Here is a 24,829-nt window from a genome sequence, read left to right on the forward strand (position 1 = left end):
GGGCAGTGCAAACGAAATGTCAAAAAAACAGGTGTTAAACGTGCAATTGGAGGCAGAGGAAAGAACTGTACAGAGCAGCTCAACTTAGGATGAACGAACGTCGCATCATTGTGTGTGATCTCAGCACAGCAAAGGCAATGTGCCAAAATCCTAGCAAGTCATGGCATTGGCGGTAATACAAAGAGTAACACTGGCCCTTTCCCATCCCAAACCAATAGGACAATCATGGCAAATTCTCAGAAGTAGAATACAAGAACAATTGCCTATTCAGAAAGCCAGTGTTAGTAATGAAGATAAGAGCTAGCAGGAGTGGGCTATCTGACCAGTCACAGAGTATGAGAGAATACTACAAACTAATGGAGTTCCATCAACCTGTACTTACAAGCCAGCTCTTCCCTGGAAAGCTAACCTTGTTAATGTAATGTGCATGGGAACAACATGAATAAAACATGGTTCTCAGGAAAATTTCCTGTTGTGGCGACCCATTTCCTGGCACATCTGAACCGGCTCACAATTAGCCGGCGTTCCGGCTAAGGGAGATAGCCTACGGGGGTTTGCGAGCACAGAGCCTTTGGAGCCTCTGCGCCACGGGGGGCAGGTTGAGGGAGGCTTAAAAGCAAGGCTGGGTATTTCGAATAAAGTTTTTCTTCGACTGTAGTTACCGACTTCGTGTTGTAATCTTAGCGCTGCGTGTAGCACACCGCTACAATTGGTGACCCCGACGGTCCAAACAATTTTTGGACCAGAAATGAACGCCGCTGCCTCTGTTCATGCGGTTTCGTTGAAACTGCCGGGTTTCTGGACGCAGCGACCTCACCTATGGTTTCAGCAAGCTGAAGCCCAATTCCACGTTCGGCAGATCACCTCAGAGGACACCCGCTACTACTACGTGGTGAGCTCCCTCGACCAGGTCACAGCGGCCCAGGTCGCGGAGTTCGTACAGTTGCCCCTGGCAGACAGCAAGTACACGGAATTCAAAGCCCTGTTCCTCAGGACTTTCGGACTCTCACGGCGCGAGCAGGCTGCCTGTTTACTGCACCTGGATGGCTTGGGAGACAGACCTCCATCGGCTTTAATGAATGAGATGTTGTCTCTGGCCGACGGACACACACCCTGCCTCATGTTTGAGCAGGCAAAGACGGGGCAACCCGTAGATGCGGTCCGCCACTTCCCCCGACCCACCACGATCAAAGGCCTTCAGGAATTCGTAGGTATGGTCAATTTCTACCACCGTTTCCTCCCTTCAGCTGCCCGGATCATGCGCCCCCTATTCGTCCTGCTGTCCGGTCCGGGCAAGGACATTACCTGGGACGAGGAGTCCGCCGCTGCTTTTGTTCAAACGAAGGAAGCTTTGGCGAACGCCGCGATGCTAGTGCACCCCAGAATGGACGTCCCTACCGCCCTCACAGTGGACGCATCTAACACGGCAGTCGGTGGGGTACTGGAGCAACTCATCGCAGGTCGCTGGCAACCCCTGGTGTTTTTCAGCAAACACCTGTGGCCACCCGAGCTCAAGTACAGTGCTTTCGACCGGGAACTGTTGGCGCTCTACCTGGCAATCCGGCATTTCAGGTACTTCCTAGAAGGTCGGCCCTTCACTGCGTTCACGGACCACAAACTGCTTACCTTTGCGTTTACGAAAGTGTCCGACCCCTGGTCGTCCCGCCAGCAACGCCAACTGTCTTACATCTCTGAATACACGACGGATGTCCGGCACGTCTCAGCTAAGGACAATGTTGTGGCGGATGCGCTCTCTCGCCCTACCATTCATGCCTTTTCTCAAGGAGTAGACTTTGAGGCACTGGCAGAGGCACAGCAGGCAGATGAGGAGATTCCGAGTTACAGAACTGCAGTCTCCGGTTTGCAGCTCCAGGACCTCTCCATAGGCTCAGGTGAGAGGACCCTATTCTGTGACATCACCACCGGCCAGCCCCGTCCCATCGTCCCGGCACCTTGGCGGCGACACGTTTTCGACTCCATTCATAACTTGGCGCAACCCTCCATCCGGACAACTGTCCGGATGGCTTCCAGCAGGTTCGTTTGGCACGGACTCCGCAAGCAGGTCAGTGAATGGGCCAAAACGTGCATGCACTGCCAGACGGCCAAGGTGCAGCAGCACACCAAAGCCCCACCGCAGCAGTTCCATCCCGCCCACCGGCATTTCAACCACATTCATGTGGATATCGTGGGCCCCCTGCCAGTGTCGCGAGGACCGCGGCACCTCCTGACTATCGTGTACCGGTTCACAAGATGGCCAGAGGCGATCCCTCTCACCGACACCACCTCCGAATCTTGCGCCCGGGCACTGATCACCACCTGGATATCTCGCTTTGGTGTGCCGGGCCACATTACCTCCGACAGAGGCGCCCAGTTTACCTCCAGCCTGTGGTCAGCTATGGCCAGGCTTTTGGGGACTCAGCTGCACCACACCACTGCCTACCACCTGCAGTCGAACGGGCTAGTGGAGCGTTTCCACCGTCATGGCCCTCATGGCCCGCCTGCGAGGAGCTAACTGGGCGGATGAGCTTCCCTGGGTCCTACTCGGCATCCGCACGGCGCCCAAAGACGATCTGCACGCCTCGTCGGCCGAGTTGGTGTACGGCTGCCCCGGTCGTCCCCGGGGAGTTCATACCAGCCCCAAGGGGGCAAGAGGAAGAACCCGCAGCAGTCCTGGGCAGATTATGCGAGAAGCTCGGTAACCTGGCCCCCATAACCACTTCGCAGCATGGGCAGAACCCGACCTGCGTACCCAAAGACCTGCAGAACTCTAAGTTTGTGTTTGTACGAAGGGGCAGGCATCGGCCACCGCTGCAACGGCTCTATGAGGAGCTGCTTACGGTGCTCTGGAACAACGGGTCCACGTCCGTGCTGGACGTTGGGGGGAAAGAGGAGGTTTTCACGGTGGACCGACTCAAACCGGCCCATGTGGACCTGGCGCAACCGGTCAAGTTTCCGGCACCGCGGCGCAGAGGCCGACCTCCCAAACAGGTTCCGGCCCAGACTGTGGACATTGGGGGGTGTATCGCTGGTTCTGGGGTGGGGGGGGGGGGGGGTTGTTATGTGGCGACCCATTTCCTGGCACATCCGAACCGGCTCACAATTAGCCGGCATTCCGGCTAAGGGAGATAGCCTACTGGGGTTTGCGAGCACAGAGCCTTTGGAGCCTCTGCGCCACAGGGGGCAGGTTGAGGGAGGCTTAAAAGCAAGGCTGGGTATTTCGAATAAAGTTTTTCTTCCACTGCAGTTACCGACTCCGTGTCGTAATTTTAGCGCTGCTTGTAGCACACCGCTACACTGCCACATTAAAACAAGGGAAAAGTACCAGAATACCTGGCACACTTCACAGCCTGGCCATTAAAGGTGATGTTTTCAAGGTGCTCGTTAAGCATGAATGAATTAAGGGGGAACTGATAACAATAAAGAATTCAGCAGAATGCTTTGAGGCTACAGGCACTCCCTTGCCAAATTCTTTCAGAAACAACTGCTGCTTGAAGTCAATACCCTCCATTCCATGACACAACCTAAAGAACTTTCCTTTTCACATTTTCTCTTTTCTCTTTATTCCATAGTCTTCTGTCTCTTTCCCTAATCAACTTCCTAGCTCTTTGCTTCATCCCTCCCCATCCAAGATTCACCTATTGCCTATTGTTTCTTTCAAATTTAGTCCACAGCTTTTTTTCCTCCAGCCCTGCTGAAGGGTTTTGGCCCAAAATGTCAGCTGTGATTTTTCCCCATAGATGTTGCATGGTCTACTGAGTTCCTCCAGCAATTTGTGTTGCATTTTTGTTTAATTGTTTTTGCTCAGAACAAAACTTTAAATTTCCAGATACACTTACATTTACTTTTCTTCCCCTCACAGATATCAGGTATCAGAACACTTCCATCAAAATATAGACACCACCACAACATCCTACACAAAAGTCCTTATTAGTATAGCAGACACGAGGAAATCTGCAGATGCTGGAAATTCAAACAACAACACACACAAAATGCTAGTGGAACACTGCAGGCCAGGCAGCATCTATAAGGAGAAGCGATGTCGACGTTTCAGGCCAAGACCCTTCGTCAGGACTAACCGAAAGGAAAGATAGTAAGAGATTTGAAAGTCAGAAAAGGTTGCCATGTTTTATGAAAATTATTTTTTTTTAAGTGTACCATACATGTCAAAAAGTCCAAAGGAATGCATTCCATGATTAATTTATGCTAACCAAAAAGACCAGGGGCCTTATCGGATATCCAACAAAGTAAAATGTTCTTCCTCACAGAAAAAGTCAGGATGTTAAAAAGTTTTTTTTGGTGTGCATTAAATATACCACTGCTGGGTAAGCTTAAGAGAAAAGACACTGGGCCCTGTTCAAGCTCCATCTTCAGAATCTTTTCCATTTCACCCAAAATATCACTCCAGTATGCCTGAAGTTTGGGACAAGTCCAAAAACAGTGGGTGAAAGTTCCAGTATTTACTTTACACTTAGAACACATTGGAGAAAACCCCATCTTAAATTTCGAGAGGATGATCTGGAGTCAGATGGGCTCTATGCAGAATTTTGAGTTGCAATGCTTTAGTTCTATTACAAATTGAAATTTTCTTTGCATTATCACAGATGTCTTCCTGTTTCAGCTGTAATTTCTACTCCCAGCTCTTCCTCCCAGACCCTTCCCAGCTGCTCAGCCTCTCCACAAGAACATTCCCTCAGGATGCTGTAAAAAGTACTAATGGAGACTTCACCCTTAGAACAAAACACTATGTCAGAACTATAGAAATCAGTTAACAATGATGTTTCTCTGTATAATCTCTTACCTGAAAGAAATGAAAAAGATCCTTGTTGGGTATGTTAAATTTCTGAAACACATTATTTGACTAAAAGACATCATCGTTCCTTCATCGAACAAATCTCCTAGATAGAAAATACCTTAGAAATCCAAAGTTTAAATCCAGAGTCCATTGTGCCAGGCTGAAAATCTGGACTGCCGGTTATTGGAGTGAAGGGTGATATTTTCGCTGCGTTGCCCTCAATTTGTCACACTGCCCTCCAAGCCCTGACTGTATTAATTTTTATTGGATTGCGACAATATTCCTTAACTAGTTTCATCTTATTGAGGAAAAGCAAATTAATAAGAGGGCAACACAAGTGAATCTGCAGAAGCTGGGAATAAATAAAAGCACAAAATGCTGGCAGAACTCAGCAGGCCAGACAGCATTTATGGGAGGATGTAGTGACGACGTTTTGGGCCAAAATCCTTCATCAGGAGGGTAAAATAAGAGGGCATTTTGCTTGTGAAGCTTCAATGTCCAGCCAAATTGAGGAGGGGTCCCTGCAAACCCAGTCAACCACATAAGATAAAAAGGAACTTAAATGATATTTCTTATGTCTGGAAAATCCAGACCCCCTAGACTACCGGGAAGCTGTAACTTAGACCTTTTAAACACAGGGTCTTTTTTTTGTTCCAGAAGAAACAAACCAGCCATTTATTTTTTTTATTAAGTATTTGTTGGGTAAAAATGACTGGAATCATTTGTATTAGTAGAGCAGACGAGGAAGAATGTTCATTTTGAGCAAGGATATTCGGCCAAGCCAAGAAATGGGAAGAGTGCTCCATCCCTCAAGATCCTGTTTGATTTTGTCAAATAACTGCACAGAGTTAGCTTTGAACAATTGATCAAATATAGGTGATAAATACGCCTAAGTAAACAAAACCTGTCTGTGGACATTTAAAGCGGAAAACACCCTGAGTGTCAGGTACCTGCTCCGATTCCCCAGAGGCATAGCCTCTGATTTAGTAAAGTTGATTTTATAACCTGAAAAAGCGCTAAATGAATTGATGCATTGTATAAGGTGGTGCACTGATATAGCATGGTTTGATAAGAAAATTAGATCATCTACATACAATGTAATTTTATGTAACTTTAGTCCTATGTCTGGAGCAGATATTTTGGGGTCTTGCCAAATAGCCTTAGCCAATGACTCGATTACTAGTGTGAAAAGTAGTGATGATAAAGGGCAGCCCCTCAGAATACTAAAATTATCCGACCTAATACCATTAGTGAGAATCGCAGCCGAAGGGTCATTATAAAGAACCTTCACCCACTTAATAAAATTATTGCCCAAACCAAATCATTCTAAAGTGAAAAAAAGATACACCCATTCAACACGATCAAACACCTTTTCTGCATCTAAGGAAACCACTATGCCATCCACTGCCTGTTGATGACATGCCTGAATCACATTAAGTAATCTTCTGATATTGTTAGATGATCTATGGTCTTTTACAAAACCTGTTTGATCCTCTTTTATGATAAAAGGCAACACAGTTTTTCGTTGCAACACTAAGGTTTTAGATAAGATTTTAAAGTCAACATCAAACAATGAAATAGACCTGTAGGAGGCACAATCTTCAGGGCTCTTTCCTTTCTTAAGAATTAGGGAGATATTAGCTTCTCTCAGTGATGGTGGGAGGAGACCACAATTAAATGCATGATTGAATATGTTTAGCATAGGCTCTGATAATAACCCTGTGAACTCTTATAGAATTCACTGGTGAGTTCATCAGGACCAGGGGCCTTGTGTTGCTTTATTTGATATTGCCGATTTTAATAGCTTTGAGTTTGACAACATATGCAGCCTTTATATCTGGGAAAGAACACGAAAGCCCACCAAAGATTTCAAATTTGTTCACGGAGAAAAAAAATCAGCGGATAAAAAAATCAGCTACAACATATAAAAATAAACTCCGGATTTCTTTTTTGCAGGCACCTACAGGAAGCCATACTTAACAAAGACTGACAAACATCCAATGTGCATGCAAATAATTCAAAAAGTAACTAAAAATAATACCAAGAACATGAGCTGCAGAGTACCTGAAAGCGAGTTTACTCCTCCTCTCCACTACCTTCTTGTTCTGAATTCTGTTGCCTTCCTTTTCAGTCCTGATGAAGGGATTAAGCCTAAAACACCATCTGTTTATTTCCGTCATATTGCTCTCCACCTGACCTGCTGAGTTCCTCCAGCATTTTATCTTCACTGACCCAATACCCAAATAATTCCAGGAGATGCCTCAACACCAGCTGGGAAGAGATAGGTGTCACTCTGCCGGCTGGGATGAGATTCCACCTGAGGATATGGGACTACCTTGCTCTGCTACAGCATTATGCATTCAGGTGCTGTGAAGGTAAACGGAACCAAGACTTCAGTTGCCACAAAGATCCGAACTTTGCTTAAATGTTCAAGTTTGTTATACCATATCTCATGGAAACTTGTTACATATTGAAAGGCCTAGATCGGGGGTCGGCAACCCGCGGCTCCGGAGCCACATGTGGCTCTTTTACGTCTGTGCTGCGGCTCCCTGTTGCTTTGGGAAATAATTGGTCAGTATTTAATTAAAATGTATTTTATGTTGGTTTGTTAGTTTTTGAAATGTAATTCTAAATTTGAAGATTATGGTGATCTTGTACAATCTAAATAAGACATTGTGGCAACCCATTTCCTGACACATCCGAACCGGCTCACAATTAGCCAGCGTTCAGGCTAAGGGAGATAGCCTACGGGGGTTTGTGAGTACGTGTCTTTTGCAGCATCCGCGCCCATGGGGGGCGGGTTGAGGGAGGCTTAAAAGCAAGGCTGTTTAGTTCGAATAAAGCTATCTTTGACTACAGTTTACTGACTGCGTGTAGCACACCGCTACAACGTGTTTTTATCGCTGGCTGTCCAGAGGGGAGGTGCTGAAACGCTTTGTCGCGTGTCTGGAAGAAGTGAAAACTTTCCTGGGCAGCAAAGGGCTCACCTTTCCTGAGCTGGAACAGCCAGAGTGGCTGGAAAAGCTACACTTCATGGTAGACATGAACACGCTGAACACAGCTCTTCAGGGGAAAGGACGCACAGCCCTGCACATGTTGGAGGATGTTTTGGCATTCGAGCGCAAGTTGACAGTGCTTGCCAGAGATTTACAGAAAGGCACATTGTCTCACTTCCCCAATTTGAGAGAGTTCAAACAAGGTCACGACATGATAAATTCGGAGTATTTACATTCTGCAATCATCGCAATGCAAACATCATTTGGAAAACGCTTCTGTGAGTTCAGAGAGGAAAAAAACACATTATCCTTCCCGGTCACTCCCCTAAGCATCGATCCATCCCTACCGAATACGACTGCATTGTCATGTGTGAGTCAACCTGACCAAGTATGATAAATATTTTAATTGCCTATTATTTTACGTATATTCATATGTTTTCATTGTTCAGTGAAATAGTCCTTTTATTTTTCAGGTTGACAGCTGGCTGACGTTATTTTTGGTTTGCTGCTGGCGGCAAATTTAAGTTTAGTGTTTTTCATAAATACAAGAAGGACTCAAATAGACGTTGAGTATTTTACTTAAAAGTAACCTTCAACCCAACGTCTTATTTTCGGAGTTCAAAATGTTTTTGTTGCATGCAGAAATGTAATTTCGTTTTCTCTGCAGGAGCTCATCAATTTCATAAATGCAACACATTATAGTTTGTTTATACATAGCATAAAGGCAAAACAAAACGTTATATGCAGTGTTATTTCATTTTAAATGTCAAACGGGTTTTGCGGCTCCCAGTGTTTTCTTTTCTGTGGGAAACGGGTCCAAGTGGCTCTTTCAGTCATAAAGGTTGCTGACCCCTGGAGATGGAGCAGATGTGGAGAGGATGTTTCCAGTAGAGGGAGTCTAGGAGCAGAGGGCACAGCCTCAGAATAAAGGGATATCCATTTAGAAGAGAGATGAGGAAGAAATTACCTAACCAGAGGTAGCGAATCTGGGGAATTCATTGCCATCGATGGCTGGGGAGGCCATCATTGGGTATATTTAAAGTGGAGATTAATGAGTTTAGTAAGTGCAAAGGTTACATGGAGAAGGCAGGAGAATGGAGTTGGAGGGAAATGAATGTTGAAGCAGGCTTGATGGGACAAATAGTCTAATTCTGCCTGTGTCTTATCGTCTGAAAAACAAAGGCACTGATGTAACAAGCCATAGTTACTGTGTGAGGCAATGTCTTCTCCGCCAAATTGTCCCATTGAAAACTAAGAAAAAACTGTTAAATACACAGGTTGGAAACTGCACACCCCTTCTTTCATTGAACATCTCAACAAAGAGGGATTAGAAAAATGCTCAATCTTTCAGAACATTCACCCCTTTCACAGCTGTAAATCTAGATCTGTTGAGGTTACATTGACTTTAATTTTCCTTTTGCAAGATTTGAGATAACTGGACTGGGCACTAGAGAAGCTTTGGCAAAAACATTTACAGCCTGTGTATTTGAACAGACTGCTTGGATCAGAATCAGGTTTAATATCACAGGCACATGATTTGTTGTTTTGTGGCAGAAGGGCATCATAGTACATGATAGAAAACTATAAATTACAATAAAAATAAAATAATAAGTATTGCAAAAACAAAAAAAAGCGAGGTGGTGTACATGGACCACTCAGAAATCTGATGGCCAAGAGGAAGAAACTGTTCCTGAAACATTGAGTGTCTCTCTTCAGGCTTCGGCTACCACTGAGGAGGTGGTACATTGAGAAGAGGGCATATCCCAGGTGATGAGGGACCCAAATGCAAGGTCAAGTGGACAATTTAGTGCTACAACTCAAGCAACAAAGTACAAAACCTAAATTGGACAACTTAAAATATTTATCCATGGTGTGTCACACTATCATAGCAGTTAGAATGATGCTTTACAGCACCAGCAACCCGGGTTCAATTCCTGCCACTGTCCACAAGGAGTTTGTGACTGCATGGGTTCTCCCACATTCCAAAGACATACAAGTTAGGGTTAGCAAGTTGTGGACAATGTGTTGGCACTGTATACATGGTGGCAGTAAAAGGCTGTCCCACAACATCCTCAGACTGTCACAAGTGACACATTTTGGTTATCAATATACTTATGATAAATAAGCTAATTTATTAAAAACATTACGAAGCCAGACTGGGGAGTAAAAACAGTAAAACATCAGTGTTGCTCTGACACCTAGACAGCCTGTGTCCAACTCCCACCGGACTATTCACCCATCATCTACACTCACAGATCTGCACTGCAATGCCTCAAATGCAATACCCCCAGTAGCTGAACCACCATCCCCCTCAGTTTCCTCCAGATCTGGAGGCTCACCCCGCTGTGATTCCTCAAAAGCAACACTGTTTGTTGGATCCTGGTGATTTTGCAATCAAGAGGTTCTTCAAAAGTACGTGAGTTATTTCTGTTTATTTAGTGTACCTAGCACAGTTCAGACCCTTCAGCTCATGCTGTTGTACTGCTTACCTACTCTAAAGTCAATCTAACACTTCCTTCTTACATAGCCTACCATTTTTCTATCAACCACATACTGGTGTCAAAGTTTCTTAAATGTACCTAACTTATCTGCCTCTACCACCACCCCAGCAGTGCATTCCACATACCCACCACTAAACAAAAACTTCTGACATTCCACCACCCTCTGGCTAAAGAAATTTCTCTGCATCTGTTTTAAATGGACATCCCTCTATCCTGCAGCTGTGCCCTCTTGTCCTAGACTCCCCCACCACAGGAAACATCCTTTCCACATCTACTCCGTCTAGGCCTTTCAACATTCAAAAGGTTTCAATGAGACTTCCCTCCCCCAATCCTTCTAAATTACAGTGAGTACTGACCCAGATGTTCTCATATGATAGCCCTTTCATTCCCAAAATCATCCTTGTGAACCTCCTTTGAACCCTCTCCAATGCTATCACATCTTTTCTTAGATAAGGAGCCCAAACCTGTTTCCAATACTCAAAGTGACGCTTCACCAGTGCCTCATATAGCCTCAGCCTCACATCCCTGCTCTTGTATTCTAGACCTTTGAAATGAATGCTAATATTGCATTTCTGTATTCCTCACCACTGACTCCACCTGCAAGCTAGGGTGTTCTGCACAAGGACTCCCAAGTCCCTTTGCATCTCAGAGTTTTGGATTTTCTCCCCATTTAGAAAATAGTCTGCACATTTATTTCTATGATCAAAGTACATGACTATGCATTTTCCAACATTGTATTTCATTTGCCACTTTCTTGCCCGTTCTCTTAATCCAAGTCCTTCTGCAGCCTTCCTGTTTCCTCAATACTACCTGCCTCTCTGCCAATTTTTGTACCATTTGCAAACTTGGCAACAAAGCCATCTATTCCATCATCTAAATCATTTATATACAGCATAGAAAGAAGTGGTCCCAACACTGACCCCTGCAGAACACCACTAGCCATCGGCATCCTTTATTCGTACTAGCTGCCTCCTATCAATCAGCCAATGCTCTAACCATACTAGCAAACTTTCCTGTAATACCATATGTTTTTAGTTTGGTAAGTAGCCTTATGTTTGACACCTTGTCAAAGGCCTTCTGAAAATCCAAATATACAACATCAACTACACCCCTTTTACCTATAGTACTCATAATCTTCTCAAAAGAATTCCAACAAGTTCGTCAGCCAAGATTTTCCCCAAGCAAGAACCTTCTCCCTTGTAATAGTAACTGTACTCACTTCTCTCCCCTCACACCCTTCAACATCTGGTGCATTGTTAGTCTTCCAGCATTAAGACTAATGCAAAATACTCATTTATTCATCTGCCATCTCCTTGTCCCCATTATTTCTCCAGTCTCATTTTCTAACTGCCTGATATTCACTCTCATCCCTCCTATATGTTCCTCCAATCACCTTAAAAATACGCCCCTTAATGATAATGGAGAGGTTTCACCTCCCATTTTATGGGTTGCTCTGAAGGCGGTCTTAAGAGGGAAAATTATAGCGGTATCTTCATAAAGAAAAAAATAAGGAATAAAACATTAGAGGAATTACAAAATAGGCTGAAGGAACTAGAGAAAAACACAAATTGAATTTGGCACAGGATACATTAGGGGAAATTAAAAGAATTCGGAATGAAATAAATAGTTTGGCTATACAAGAAATCAGGAAAAAAAATGTTTCCGAAACAGAGACATTATGAAAGTGGATCGAAATCTATGAAAATACTGGCGTGGAAACTGAAAAAAAAAGATAGCAGAAAATACAATTCATAGAATTAGGGACCCAAGAACGAAAATAATAGAAAATAAGCCAAGTTAAATTCAAGAAGCTTTTGAAGTGTTTTACAAAACTCTATATTCCAAAGTTCCAGGGGGAAGCATAACCCAAATTGACACCTTCTTGAATTCTCTAGAGTTACCCACTTTAAGCAAAGAACAAAATAGAACTGACATAACTGAAGTTGAATTAAAAGCTGCTTTTAAGCAAGTCACCAGGATCAGATGAGTATACGGCAGAGTGGTACAAAGAAGTTAAAACTGAGTTAATTCTGTTTTACTCCCAACACTGAACTGGGCTCTAAAAAAAGGCACAAATGCCACCCAGTTGGAAGGAAGCGATAATCTCAGCTATACCAAAAGGAGGTAAGGATAAAATGGAATGCGGGTCATTTAGACCAATATCCGTTCTTAATGTAGATTATAGGTTATTTACCTCCATTATGGCCAAACAATTACAGGAGTTTTTACCCATACTGATACATAATGATCAGATAGGGTTTATATGACAACACCAGGCTCAAGAAAATATACAAATTATGGATCATATACAAAAAGATAAAATCGAAGCAATAGTGATAAGCATTTGGTTTCCAAGACACAATTATTAAAACTATACAGACACTATATGACAATCCTACTGCTAGGATTAAAATCAATGGATATTTATCAAATAGTCTTACCCCAGAAAGGGGCACATGACAGGGTTGTGCATGGTCACGTTATATCTGGCACCATTAGCTCAATACATCAGACAAAATGATGATATCAGGGGAATTACTATTAAAGGCACAGAGCATAAATTGGCTTGTTTTGCAGATGACATTTTGATCTATCTAGGGCAACCAATATACTTTTTACCTAAATTGATGCAATCCTTTGAACAATATGGTCAATTATCAGGATACAAGATCAACATAGATAAAACCCAATTACTTTCATATTACTATAGACCACCAAGAGAAACTGAAAGTCGATATCCCTGGGCAAGGCACACAGAGTCTTTCAAATATTTGGGCATCATTATGCCAAAAGATTTGACAAAATTATCAGAATGTAATTATCAGCCTTTATATTAAAAAATTAAGGAAGATGTAGCAAGATGGAACCTGATTCCTTTTTTCAGTCTCAGTTCAAGGATTGAGTCTATTAAAATGAATATACTGCCCGGACTATTATATCTCTTTCAGACCCTACCAATTGAGATTAATCAAAATAAATTCAATGAATGGAACAAGATGCTATCAAGGTATATTTGGCAGGGTAAAAGGCCTAGAGTTCATCTCAAAACTTTACAATTAGCAAAGGGAAAGGGGGAATGGGGCCTACCTTCTCTTATTTTGAGATTATTATTTTGCAGGACAGTTGAGAGCTGTGATATGTTGGTGCAACCCATCATATGACGCTCAATGGAAAAACATTGAGGAGCGGGTACTTCCCATCCCCATACAAGCAATTTTAGCTGATAACCTGCAAAGGTACATAAATACTATTGATAACGCATGGGTGAAATTGACTCTTAAAATATGGAAAACTACTATAAAAGAATATAATCTAGAGATATTGCAATTCTTAAATGGTGTGCATATGACTCGGATTTTACACCAAATAAATTGGATGCTAGATTTAAGGACTGGACAGCTAAAGGATTAACAGTTCTTTGCAACATAATGAAAGAAGGAACACTGTTCAGTTTTGAAATGCTTAAAGAGAAACACTCATTAGAAAAACAAGATTTTTTAAATCGGTATTTACAGATGTGACAATATTGTTAATAAGACGTTTAAAAATGTAACCAAGGCAAATACATGCTTGATAGAGCTCTTTAGAAATGCATATAATTCAGATAATGGTAGTAGAATAATTTCAAGCATGTATAAGGGGTTGTCAAACCTTAAAACACATTTGACTTCATACATTAAAACAAAATGGGAGAAGGAAAGAGGGATAATTATATCTCAAGAAGAATGGACAACAATATGGAGATATCAATGGAAGTGTACCAGTTCACAGAAATGGAGGGAGTATGGATGGAAAGACTTGATAAGATATTTTATTACAACCCTCTCAGAAATCCCATTGTGATAGTAACCTCCCTGTTTGCTGGAGAAATTGTGGAAATCAAAATGCAAATCATTATCATATTTTTTGGGACTGCCCTGTCATCAAAAACTATTGGAGGGGGATACACAATGCCCTACAAGACATCTTTAAATGTGAAATACCCTTAGAGAGTAAGACCATATATAGACCTCAAGAATGGTTGAAAAGAGATAAATATTTAATGAACATACTGTTGGTGGCTGGTAAAAAGACTCTTACTAGGAAATGGTTATCACAGGAGAGCCCAACTTTAAATACATGGATGCAAATTACAATGGACATTTACAAAATGGAGAAGATAACAGCATCTGTTAACCATAAGCTGGAACAATTTGATTCATACTGGGAAAAATGGTTTAACTACATAATGCCTCATAGGCCTGATTTTATTCTCACAAATCAATGAATCTGTTGTAAAAAAAGATCACTCCCTACTTGTACATTTCTTTCCTTTTGCTTGTTTTTTCTTTCCACCCTTTTCTATAAGTGTATACCTCAGATAAATACTTTGTAGAGATTTTGTGATTATATATGATATATATGTACAATGTCTGAAATAAATCTTATGGAAATGTTTGTTCGATGATGAACTTGAATAAAAAAAATTACAAAAAAATGCCCCTTTGTATTAGCCATTCTCACCCTGAGAAAAATTCTCTTGTCAGTCCACTCAATCTATGATTCTGATCTTGTATCTCTGTCTCCTCTCATGCTGCTCTCCACAGACAAAAAGTCCCAAGTTAGCTCAAACTACCCTCATACAATATACTCTCTAATCAGAATGAAGACAAAGAACAAGGTGGTTGTGGTCATCTTATACTAAACCCTAGCTCAATCTAGAATAACAAATACTATCATGACAAATGACCCATGAATTAGCCAGATTTAATGGTGTGACACCTGCTACAGAGAAACTGACTTCCAGAATATATACTGAACTAACTTCTCTGAACAATTATGTACATAGGTAATACAAAAGTACAGTGTAGGAAGTTAAGCTACAAGAAAATTTTTACTTTAATCCAACATGCTTTCAAATCTATTCTCCTTTGAAAACTGCTAAGGCACCCACCCATTCAAAGGAGCACATCGACCTGCCCTGCCTTGCCCTGGTGTTGGATGACATGTACACTGTAATTTCAAGCTATGGTGATAAGTATCTTTTGAAATTTGCCTTGAAATTTGAAGTTTTGAGTATCCACTTTTACATAAAACTAATTAACCACAGGGAATAGGCAAGCTAGTCCACAGCCTCCTGACAATGACAGCCCCATCTATTAACACTCCCCACTTTAGCATGAAACTCCCTAACCAACTCCACAAGCCTCTCCTGCTACCCTGCATAAAATTAAAGATTTGCTTTTATTTGTTACAAGTACATTGAAACTGCACAGTATTGTTTGGATCATAGCCAAACAGCAAGGACTGTGCTGGGGCAGCCTGTAAGTGTTTCCAGCACCAGAGCATGTAAACTTACAGACAGCAGCAGGAATCAAGCCCTGATTGGTAATCACTGGCACTATAAGTTTGAACCTCATTGCTGCTCCAATGAAACCCGAAGATAGAGGCAGATAGCTAAAATCATTTGTCCTTCAATTCAGTGCCCAGCTGCTCCAGTCTGCAGTCCCCACCACAACCATCTGCTAAAACTTTCACAGGAGGAATGATTTGGTCACTGTACAATGAAGGCAGTATTCGTACTGAGAATGTGTCACAAAGATAATTTGAAGGATTCACAAACAAGGCTTGAGACAACTGCAAAAGAGAGGAAAGGAAGTCCCCTCAAAACCAATCTACCATTCAAGTTTACTACTGAGCCGCAAGGCAAAGTACACCTCTCCCCAACCATTATCAAACTCAATTCTCAGGGACTAGTAAAGAAATATTTTGGCTGAACATTGTAGCATGCTATGTTAGCACCAGAATGTGTGGTGACACTTGTGGGCTTCTCCCAGCACATCCTTAGGTTGTGCTGTTTGTTAAAACAAGCAACACATTTCACTGTAGGTTTCAATGCACATCTGATAAAGAAATGAATCCGAATCTTGAGAGCGTTGCAAACATTTTTTGTTTTTAAAAGACAGGGACACAAAATAGGACTGAAGCAGTGAATTAAGAATACTAAAGTTCTCAAATCAGTCAACCATGGAGCTAAATGATATATGAAAATGCTTCTCCAGGGTCAAGATGCAAAACAGTACATATAGTTACTAAATCAGTTTCAACATATTAGCACGGTATTGAATAGTGCATGGGATGTTGTCCTGGAGCTAATCACTTGCAAGCACAACAGTTCTTCATCTGACAAAGGCAATCCAGCTTGTCCTCCAGGAAGCAAACAGCACTGAAGAGAGTCCGCCTGCAGGAGCCAGTCCCTAACACAGCAGCGATTCCAACGCATCTGTTCTCTCCCACAACATGTCTGGCCACTTGCTCCCCGGATGGCTGTTACAGGCATGAGGACCTGGTCCACAAAACAACTGAAACTATGTAGTTCCCCCAACACTGGTCTCACCAATGAACCAGACCTGCTGTACTCTGCATTACTAATCAGGGTCTTGTAATCCTGAGAGAAAAGTTTAAAACAAACATTTGCATCTTATGTTGGACCCGGAGAGGTTGCTGCAATCAAGCATGTCACTATCTTACTGAAAGATCCAAGTTGAGGAATTTAACCGCTAGAGTCATGCCCTGCAGAAATAGCCCCAGTCGTGCACAATTTAATGTGGGAATCTATCAATCTGGGAAAATTATACCACACTCACTCCAAGGTTAAAAATATTCATCGTGAAAAATGGAGCATAACATTACACACATGGTCTAACCATAAGATTGCAAAGTAGTTACACAAATTCAATCCCACTTACATATAAAATTGGAAGGCCAATATTCCATAAGCACTCGCTGATTTATTTTCTGTGCCTGCTCATGTTATTTTAATGATCTGCACAAATTCTCAATCAGCTTTGTAATTCAGACTGAGTCTTGGCCAACCTTTACTTGGCTTGATTGCATTTGCCTATTCAGTAATACATTTGCCATGGTTAACAGTAACAGATACGTAATTTTATGCTTCAGCCTCTACTGTCGAGGAGGGAAGGGCATCTTCAGGATCACTCAAAGCATTTCCTTCAGACATTCTTTCTACTGAAGTCAATGCAGTGGGTAATTTGTGGCTAACAGGAAAAAATAATACCTCGGTTAGAAAGGACGCTCAGAATGCTCAGCTTTGAAAGAGGCAAACAAGAGCTCAACCTCAGAACTAAAAATATCAGCTCCAATACAGTAAAGCCTCTATCAATATGCAGAGATTTTCCCTGTTTTTCCACTGGAAGGATGGCTTCAGAGTGTTCAGTTTTTTTATTCAGTCAGATACGGCACAGTAACAAGGCTGTCCGGCCCAACGAGCCCACACCACCCAGTTACACCCACGTGACCAATTACCCCACTGTTCTGTAGGTCTTTGGAATGTGGGAGGAAAACTACAGAGTCACAGGGAGAACGTACAACCTCCTTACAGACGGGGAATTCACAGCAAGCAATAGTGTTATGCTAATACCACTCAAAATTCAATCAGTCCCAGAGTAGAAAAAGGTCCCTCAGCTCATGCCAAACTATTATCCTAGTCCCATCGACTTGCAGGTGGACCTCCCATCTGTGTACCTATTCAAATGTCTCTTTAAATGTTAAAATCAAACGCACATCCAACACTTGCCACTGGCAACTAAGTCCTGAGTGAATTAGCTCCACTTGAGGTTCACTTCAAACATTTCACCGTTCACCCGTAACCAGTCAATCCCTCCTGTTTCAACTCCCTGCTGCCTCATGCAGTATGGTGGGAGAGAAGTATGTGAACTCCCACCTGCAGCTGGTTGCTAAGATGGGAGTTTGGAGTGAAGACTTGTACAACGCTCGAACCGTGTTGCTGCGAATTTCACTATATATACAAATGACTGACAAAGGTGCAGGGGGACTTGGACTCTTCTGAAATAGTATGAAATAGTTTCAAAGGAAAGAGTGACAGCGTCAGACCAAATGCGATGCCGGGGGAGGGGGGTCACTAAGGGGGACGGGGACGCCGGGGGGGGGGGGGGAAGAGAAGGGGGAGGGGACGGGGACGCTAGGGGGAGAAGGGGGAGGGGATACCCAAAGAAGTGCACATGGTTTAGATAGGCAAAGCAAGCGGGGTTGCCGTGGGACAGGGACAAGTGGAAAGTGTAGGGGTAGCAAAGGTGGGATTGGAGGAACGGGGAAATAGCCAGGGCTGAAGGGAAAGAGGAAAAGCGAGGGGGGCAGGTGATGACTGGGGCAGGGTTGGTGTAGGGGGTGTGGCTGGGGGGGGCATGAAGCCAAAATGGGGGATGGGATTAGGCTGCAGAGGGAGGTGTCAGAAAACAAGAGGTCGCAGACGTCGGCCTGGGAGGCCTCATCTCCCGCCCCGACCCAGAGCCATTCACCGGAGCTGAGGGAGGGAAGTGTGTTGGGGGCAGGGCCGAGCTTCAGCTCTCCTCACCTTGTAAAAGGCGCCGTTAGAGCCGCGGACCTCCACCGCCAGCCCATCCATCGCTGAGCTCCGCCGCAGCACGGAGAGCCCCGCCGCGCCGCCGCCACCGACCAAAAAGCCCTTTCGGCGTCTCTGCGCCGGCTATTAACAATGCCCCGCCTTCTTACTTATTGTCACGCCTTCATTGCCGCCGCCGATTGGCCCACCTCGGCCAATGGTGTGAGGTGGCCCAGGGTCCTTAAACCAATTGGTTGCAACTGTACGTCAATCTCAATGCTTTTCCAACGCTGACTGGCCTTTCTGCCCGTCCATCTTCCCAAACCAAAGCCCCGCCTTCCACTTCAAGGCGAACAATCTATTACGCCCATTGGCTGCTCCGCAGAACAGGCTCGCCTTTCGTGCGCTGTCATTGGGCAAACATCCAGCCTGCTGATTGGTTGCTCCAACATTCCCAAAATTATTGTCTGCGAAATCCAATGCGACGAGTTGATAGGTTTAGCGCTCGCCTTTTGAACATGCTCATTGGATTATTTTCATGTCAATCTTCGTTTTTATGGAATGTCACAGTTATCAATCAAGGGCAATTATCTTATCGGTTGGGTTTGATGTCTTGTCGCGATCCTTTAATAATTCTGCGTTCTAATTGGGTCGCAGGCCAGTCAGTTACTAATAGCCGCGCCCGCTGTCACAATGGTCAAAGCCACCAATCACAGTGAGCGGTTCTCATCGATTCACTTTTGATTCGTCATTGCCTATTATCACCGCCAATAGACAGCCGCCGCCTCAAACCAAACTGTCTGACCTCTGATTGGACAAGGGTTAAAAACGGGCTGGGTTTTTGAGGCGCTTTGTGAATGGGCTGCAGTGAGCTTGCTAAGGAGGAATGGTGTTAATACAGGAGATTTCGTTTCTAATTATTTATTAGATATGGGGTGGAATAGGCCCATCGAACCGCACCGCCAAGCAACCCCAGTCGAGTCACGGGGTTAATTAACCTACCATGCGCTGAGAGAAAACTAGAGCACCAGGAGGAAAACCACCAGTTACGGGGAGAACCTACAAACTCCTTACAGGAGGTGGCGGGAATTGAACCCTGATCACTGGTGCTGTAAAACAGCGTGCGAACAAGGACGCTACCATGCTGCGCTGTGGGAAGGGTGGTTCTGAGGCAAGGTGACACTGTGGGAGGAATAGTACTGAGGGAAGGGTCAAATTACAAAATAAATGCATGGAGTAAGCGTTCGGCACGGACTAGAAGGGCCGAGATGGCCTGTTTCCGTGCTGTAACGGTGATACGGTTAATATAATGTATACTGTACCTGTATTGACCGCATTTCTTTTCGCTGCTGCCATCTAGTGGAAGGAATAGACTCGCACCACCAGGTTCAAGAACAGTTACTACCTCTCAACCTTCAGGCTCTTGCTCAAAAGATTTGATTTATTGAGATGTTCCCACAACCAATGAATTTGATTTACTTATTTCATGCTCATATTTATTGCTATTTATTTATATTTTCATTTGCACCGTTGTCTTCTATGCTCTTACTCTTCGATGATTAATATTCAATAGATTTGCTGTATGCCTGCAGGAAAAAAATCTCAGGGCTGTGATATGTACTCTGACGATAATTTTTACCTTGAACTTTGATATCTTACCCTGAGATTCATTTTCTCGCAGGCATTCACAGTAAGGGAGGGCGGTAATGCAGAAGCACTACAATATGAGAGGGCCAGTACAGATGGTGATAGGGATGGGGATGAAACATTAGACCAGAACTAACTTCCCCATCACAACTACAAACAGGTAGAAATTGGCTGTGGGGAACAGCTCTGGGACATCCTGGGTGCATATCCATTCCTCTGAAGATCCTGCTGAACCTCCATCCACACTCCTTTATGTAGCCAAAAAAAGCTGGGTCAGATGTTTCTCCTCTTTATCCACCCCACCAAACGCCTGCACTTTTCCCTTCACCAGACATGCGGCAGAAAGAAATCCGCAACAGGTTATAGTCTAGATAGATTGGACATGGAGAGGATGAGGAAGGAAGGAGAATGGGGTTGAGAGGGGTAATTAATTAACTGTGATGGAATGACAGGACAGACTGTGGGCTGAATGGCCTGATTCTGCTCCTATGTATTCTGGTGTAAATGAACTGACTCAGTTTTACCCTTGAATACATCTTTCCAGCAGTTCACAAGAATACTGGTAGAACTGCTGCTACACAGCCTCAGAGACCCAAGTTCAATCCCAACCTCTGCGCTGTCTATGTCACGCTCTTCCCTGTGACCATGCGGATTTCCCCTGGGTGGTCCGGGGTCTTCCCACATCCCAATGACATGCAGAATCCTGGGCTCAGTTGGCCACTGTGACCCTCGTGTGGCAGAATTTGAGAAGCAGATGGTTAGAATCAGGTTTAATATCATCGGCATCGTTCAGAGCAATGTGATTGTAATAGCTGAAGGGCCTGTTCCTGTTGAGTGAATCTACATTCTTCAATCGTAGTGCTCTCAGAGTGTGTGCTCTCTCCAATGTATCCTTATGATTTGCATTTGGATTGGTCTCTGGATTTCATTGCCACAGACATTGGAGAGGGTCCAGAGCATGTTCACGAGAACAATCCTGGGACTGAAGGGTCAGCTTACGAGGAGTGCTTGATGGCTCCAGGCCTGTGTTTGCTGGTGTTCAAATGAATGAGGTGGGATCCCATTGAAATCTACTGAATATTGTAAGGCCCAGCTGGAATGGACATGTAGGGAATGTTTCCAACAGTCTAGGGCCAGAGATTACAGCCTCAAAATAGGGATGAGGAGGGAATTCTTTAGCCCTAGGTTCTTGATTAAGTAGGGGCATGTCCCTACAGTCAGGACAGGCTGCCAGAGCAGTGGTAGATACAGATACCAGAGTCAAGAGGCAGGGAGAAGGCAGGAGAATGGGTTTGAGGGGGAAACTAATCAGACAATGATCAAATGAAAGAATAGATGATGGGCCAAATGGCCTAATTCTGCTCCTATATCTCATGGTCTTATGATTATTAACTGCTGTACTGCTCCCCATCCCTGCTCTTTCTGCTGTGAATGAAGCAGTGATCAAAGCTTCACACACACATACAAACGCACACACACACGCACACAAAATGGAGGAACCCAGCACGTCAGGTAGCATCTGCAGAGAGGAATAAAGAGTCAACTCTTCTTTAGGACTGGAAAGGAAGGGGAAATAAGTCAGAAAACGGAAGGTCTTCTTCCTCCATTCCTCTGCATAGATGCTGCCTGACCTGCTGAGTTCCTCCCAACACTTTGCGTTACTCTGGATTTCTAGCACCCGCAGAATCTCTTGTCTGTGAAGTGAGATTTTTGCCATTCATATTCAAACCTATAAACCGAAAGTAAAACCTTCTGTTTCGTTTCCCTTCAGTTATTTTTCTGAAGTTAGATTTAGTTTCACTTTCTGAAACCCTTGTTTATTTCCCATAGTCAAGGGGACTCTAATCTAGTCTGGTGGTAAACTTCAGGTTAATTGACAGGGTATATCATCGGCATTGAACATACAAAAACAGGTTACCCCATGTCTCCCTTCTCTCACTTCAGAACTGTTGATTCCTACATTTCTCTGAAGACAAAAAGGCTGAGGGAAGTTAATAAAATTCTGACGGCAGAGATAGACAGTCAGAACAGGCTACCAGGGGTGGTGGTAGAAGCAGACGCCATAGAGTCATTTAAGAGGTTGTTAGGTAGACAAGATAACAGCACAGAAAGGTACTGTTATTCTGGCTAGTCCCATCGACCCATAGCCCTCCCTTCCATCTGTGTTCTTACCCAAAACTTCTCTTCAATGTTGCTCATTCCACACTCACTCCACCCTGAGTGAAGAAGATATCCCTCATGATTCCCTTAAATATTTCAATTTCACCCTTAACCTATGATGAGTTCTAGTCTCACCCGACCTCCGCAGAAAAGGCCTGCATGTATACAATATATACCCTTCAAAATTTTGTATAGCTGGTATAATTTTCTATCGCCCTCATGGTCCCGGTGCAGGTTGATGGGGCTAGGCGGAATAACTGTTTGGCATAGACTAGATGGGCTGAAGGGCCCATCTCTGCACTGTAGTACTTTTTAAGAGCCAATGTGACAATGTTGAATTAAACAAATATTTTCAGACAGGCAACGCAAGCAAGCAGTGGCAGCTCAGAGCTGAGAAAGCGTGGATCAGTGGAAATGTAGCCCACTACCCTGTGTATCAGAGCAGCATGGGACATCCCTCCCTCTCCCTCCCAGTGGATTGTGACTTGTTCGATAACAAAGATGCAAGGAGATGCTCGGAGACACAGTTACACCTGGAAATGAGCTCGGCTTTTCATTTAGAGATAGTACACAGTATCAGGTAGATCTGGAACAATGAACCTGAACCAGACAATTAACCTACCAAATAATCAGTTATTAGAATGTGGGAGGAAAGCAGAGCACCCGGTGGAAACTTGTCTTTACAGACAGCAGCAGCAATTGGCCCTGGATCTCCGGCACGACGAAGAATTACACTAACTGCTACCGTGCTGTAGAAGCTGTGTGCTTATAGAACATCCAGTAACCTTTCCACCAATGGATGTGATGGCAACTTGCTGGTACTGACACAGTCAATCGTGGTGGTCAATTGACAAAACTGAGTCCAACAATGTCTCTGTCGTCACTGACAGCAGTGACCATCGCATTGTCCATCTCAGATACAATGTCTCGATCCTGACAGCAGTGACCATCGCATTGTACGTCTCAGATACAATGTCTCCGATCTGACTGACAGCAGTAACCATTGCAATTCCCATCTCAGATACAATGTCTCTATCCTCAATGACAGCAGTGTCCATTGCATTGTCCACCTCATATACAATGTCTCTGTCCTGCAGCAGAATCCTTTGCACTGTCCATTTCCGATACAATATCTCTATTCTCACTGAAAAAGGAAAAAAAACCCCACTAACTAAACTGGAACAAAAACAAAAAAAAAAGAAAGAAAAAGAAAGATTGGGCAGTCCAATTGAGGATAAAATTTAAAAAAAGAGACAGGAAAAAAAAAACATCCTTCAAGTCATCTCCGAACCTTCATGGATAAGGATTTTCCCCAAAGAGAATAAAGAAAAATAAATAAATAAAAATAACCTAAGTCATGCGAAAATATTGAATAAAGGTTCGCCAGACTTGTTCAAAATTAAAGGATGTATCAAATGTCTGGCTTCTAATTTTCTACAATCATAGACATGATATAATGGAGAAGAGACAAAAAAAAACAGTAGGCGGGTTAGATTCTTTCCAGTGCAGCAAAATAGCTCTCTGTCCTACAGCAGTGACCATAGCATTGTCCATCTCAGATACAAAGTCTCTATACTCACTGATAGTAGTGACGATTGCATTGTCCATCTCAGATACAATGTGTCCATCGTGGTTGACAACAGTGACCATCGCATTGTCCATCTCAGGTACAATGTCTCTATCCTCACTGACAGCAGTGACCATTGCATTGTCCATCTGAGATACAATGTCTCTTTCCTCACTAACAGCAGTGACCATTGCATTGTCCATCTGAGATACAATGTCTCTATCCTCAATAACAGCAGTGACCATCGCACTGCCCATTTCAGATACAATGCCTCCATCCTGACTGACATCAGTGACCATCGCATTGTCCATCTCAAATACAATGTCTCTGTCCAGTCTGACAGCAGTGACCATCGCCTTGTCCATCTCAGATACAATGTCTCTATCCTCAATGACAACAGTGAGCATCACATTGTCCATCTCAGATACAAAGTCTCTATCCTCAATGACAGCAGTGTCCAATGCATTGTCCATCTCAGATACAATCTCTCCATCCTACAGCAGTGACAATCACATTGTCCATCTCAGATACAATGTCTCTATCCTCAGTGACAGCAGTGACCATCACATTGTCCATCTCAGATACAAAGTCTCTATCCTCAATGACAGCAGTGTCCAATGCACTGTCCATCTCAGATACAATGTCTTCATCCTACAGCAGTGACCATCGCATTATCCATCTCAGATACTATGTCTTTATCCTCACTGAAAGTAGTGAACAGCGCATTGTCCATCTCAGATACAATTTCTTCGTCCTGACTGACAGCAATGACCATCGCATTGTCCATCTCAGAGAGAATGTCTC

At 43.6% G+C, this 24,829-nt stretch overlaps 1 protein-coding gene across 4 annotated transcripts in view; it reads right to left on the minus strand.

Moving 5' to 3' along the window:
- Positions 1-18,819, minus strand: part of LOC132397071 (RNA-binding protein FXR1-like) — a 190,519-nt gene extending 171,700 nt beyond the window's left edge. The window contains exon 1 of one of the 4 annotated variants that reach the window (XM_059975330.1): positions 18,664-18,819. In XM_059975330.1, coding sequence (XP_059831313.1) covers positions 18,664-18,714 — 51 coding nt within the window. In that variant the 5' untranslated portion in view covers positions 18,715-18,819. The remainder of the gene's footprint in view (positions 1-18,663) is intronic. The other 3 variants (XM_059975329.1, XM_059975328.1, XM_059975331.1) reach the window with 3 other exon arrangements.
- Positions 18,820-24,829: the final 6,010 nt, after the last annotated feature.

The sequence above is a fragment of the Hypanus sabinus genome, chromosome 7, assembly GCF_030144855.1.
Source record: "Hypanus sabinus isolate sHypSab1 chromosome 7, sHypSab1.hap1, whole genome shotgun sequence".
Lineage (NCBI taxonomy): Eukaryota > Metazoa > Chordata > Chondrichthyes > Myliobatiformes > Dasyatidae > Hypanus > Hypanus sabinus.